At 46.1% G+C, this 2,674-nt stretch overlaps 1 protein-coding gene and 1 pseudogene across 1 annotated transcript, besides 3 other annotated features; both read left to right on the top strand.

Annotated features, from left to right (window-relative positions):
* Positions 1 to 2,674: a sequence feature (heterozygous, Esmeraldo-like haplotype).
* Positions 214 to 233: a microsatellite.
* Positions 531 to 1,232, top strand: Tc00.1047053503577.20 (U2 splicing auxiliary factor, putative; the record flags this gene model as incomplete). Its single annotated transcript, XM_797682.1, has 1 exon — positions 531 to 1,232. The coding sequence occupies one exon, from the start codon at positions 531 to 533 to the stop codon at positions 1,230 to 1,232; it is 702 nt and encodes a 233-aa protein (XP_802775.1).
* Positions 1,728 to 1,775: a sequence feature (A-rich).
* On the top strand, positions 1,916 to 2,674 carry Tc00.1047053503577.9 (annotated as a pseudogene; the record flags this gene model as incomplete).

The following is a 2,674-nucleotide window of genomic DNA, read 5'->3' as shown; positions in this document are numbered from 1 at the left end:
TTTTTTTTTTTTCTTTTTTTTTAAAGTAAGCAGGCAAGCGAAGTAAAGTAACAAGTGAAGGAATAAACTAAAGGAAAAGAAGATTTTGTTGTTTTTGTTGTTGCTGTCGTTTCATTACTTCTCCTCTTGTTCTCCTTCTTCTGCCTCGTTGCACGTTTGCATCCTCTTTGCTGGGCGTAGAGCCTCACACACAATCCTCTGCGGCGTTCTCTTCCTCCCCTCCCCTCCCCTCCAAAAAACAACAACAACTCTCCGACAGTCACTACCTGTGAGCAAAAAAAACCAAGGAAGCAACTCAGTAATACCCGAGGACTATTTGCAGGTATTTGTTTTTTTACGTACTTCTCACCTTTACGCAATAAGTACAGACAGAAAAGGATAACACATACATATTAATAGTTATTCCGCGGCTGCAAAACTCATAGAAGGAGTACGGCAAGATCAAAAAAAAAAAGCAACTGTTTTTCTTGTCATTACTTTTTTTCTTTTGTATTCTTATCTTGGGCCATTATTTTGCCATTGGTTGAGTGATGTATCAGGATCGCTGCATTTTCTTTTCCAAAATGGGCGCCTGCCGCCACGGTGATCACTGCACGAAGGTCCATGTGCGCCCGACGTCGTCTCCGACCGTTCTCTTTCCGATGATGTACCCGAACCCGATGGCGATTGAGCACATTCAGGATCGCCAGTGGGACTTTCATTTTGACCGAAAGTATTTGAAGCGGCACTTTGAGCACTTTTACAAGGAAACATGGCGCACCTTCATGGAGCTAGGCAGAATTGCAGAGCTGCGTGTTGTGAGCAATCTGGGTGACCACCTCCTCGGGAATGTGTACATTCGCTTTGAAGAAGCCGCGGACGCGTCTCACATTGCGCGGGAACTAAAGGCGAAAAAGTTAAACGAAATTATTCTTCTTCCGGAGCTGAGTCCTGTCACCAACTTTGCCGACGCCTGCTGCAAGGAAGATCTTGAGGGGAAGTGTGGACGCGGGGCACAGTGCAACTATCTGCACATCATCAAAGTCTCCCGCAAGCTCATGGAGAAGTTGGAGAAGGAGCAGGCGAAGTACTGGAAGAAGAAGGAGAAACATAGCCGAGGAAGTGACCGCAAGCGAGAACGCTCGAAGGATCGCGGCAGGGAGCGTTCCAGATCGCCAAGACCGCATCCAAGTGATTTGTGCCACATATGCGGCAAGAGTGGCCATATCTCTCGGGATTGTCCCTTGAAGTAGCGTGCGGGGGAACAAAAGGCAAAAGCAACAACAAGAAGGATTTATTTTAAAAACCGGAGTGTGTTTTTTCCCAATAACAGGAACAGCTGCACCAAGAAAAAGAAACGCCTTTATGTTTACGCTGTGGACATGTGAGCATGACCTCGTTGATGAAACGTTATTTCCAATGCACTTGAGTTTCCTCAATGGGGAGGATGCATGAGTACTCATTATTGGCAGTCTAAAAAGGGGGCTCTCACACGCTTCCAAATTCACTTCTGCAATCTGCTTTCTGTAGCAATGGCAAAAAAAAAAAAAAAATTGATTCTGATACTGTTGATGGAATAAATGAGAGGATGTTCGTAAATAAAGACTCTGCAGATCTTCTTCTTTTCAAGGGGCCTGGGAGAAGCAAAAAAAAAAAAAAAAAGGAGAGGGTCGGGCGGGTAACGTCAATTATAACAAAACCACGGCCCTCAAGCCCGTGTTTATTTGCGTACATTTATCTTCTCTACATTTTTTTTTTTGTTGTTCTTGTTTTCTTTTTTCTTATTATTATTCTCTAATGTCAATTTATTAACGAGGGTGAAATCTGGGAAAGAGAGCAAGAAAGCAAACCAAACCAACGAATAACAACGACACAGTCAGTCTTCAAGAAAAAGGACACAAAGCAAAAAGAAAAGTAAATAAAAAAGGGTATTACTATGTTACGTCGCACACTGCCATTCGCTTTTGCGTACGTGAAATGCCCAACTATCGTGAATGAGCCAATGGACACATTTGAAGCTGGGAGTGTCTCTGCGAATGGCACTCTGGAGGCGTGCAGGCGTATGCGCGAGAGTGTAACGGACTGCCCAATTGTGATTGGCGGGAAGGAGTACCGCACTGACAATGTTATTCGCCGCACGATCCCGTCCGACCACAAGAAACAGCTTGCAACGTCGTACAATGCCACGCCAGAGTTGGCACAGAAGGCCATTGACACCGCACTACAAGCTTCACGCGAGTGGAGCCAGACATCCTTCAGAGATCGTGCGGCCATCTTTCTTCATGCGGCCCACCTTATCTCGACAAAGTACCGCCATGAACTGCGGGCGGCGACTATGCTGGGACAGAGCAAAAGTCCCTTTCAGGCGGAGATTGACGTGATCGCGGAATCGTGCGACTTTCTACGTTTCTCAGTGCATTATGCGGAGAATTTGTACCGCGACCAGCCACTCTCCCCAAGCAGCGGAGCCATTTGGAACTCACTTGACTACCGCCCACTTGAGGGTTTTGTGTCAACCATTACGCCATTTAACTTTGCAGCGATCGCAGCGAACCTCGTTGCTTGTCCCGCATTGATGGGTAACGTTGTACTCTGGAAACATCCCCTCATGCGGTGCTTTCAATTATTTGCTGTATAAGTATTCGAGAAGCTGGTTTACCGGCGGGTGTGGTGAACTTTCTTGCATGCGAAACAA

The sequence above is a fragment of the Trypanosoma cruzi genome, genomic scaffold (genome assembly GCF_000209065.1).
Source record: "Trypanosoma cruzi strain CL Brener 1047053513197 genomic scaffold, whole genome shotgun sequence".
Lineage (NCBI taxonomy): Eukaryota > Euglenozoa > Kinetoplastea > Trypanosomatida > Trypanosomatidae > Trypanosoma > Trypanosoma cruzi.
The sequence above is the reverse complement of the archived record's forward strand: the minus strand, read 5'-3'. Positions and strand labels throughout refer to the sequence as shown.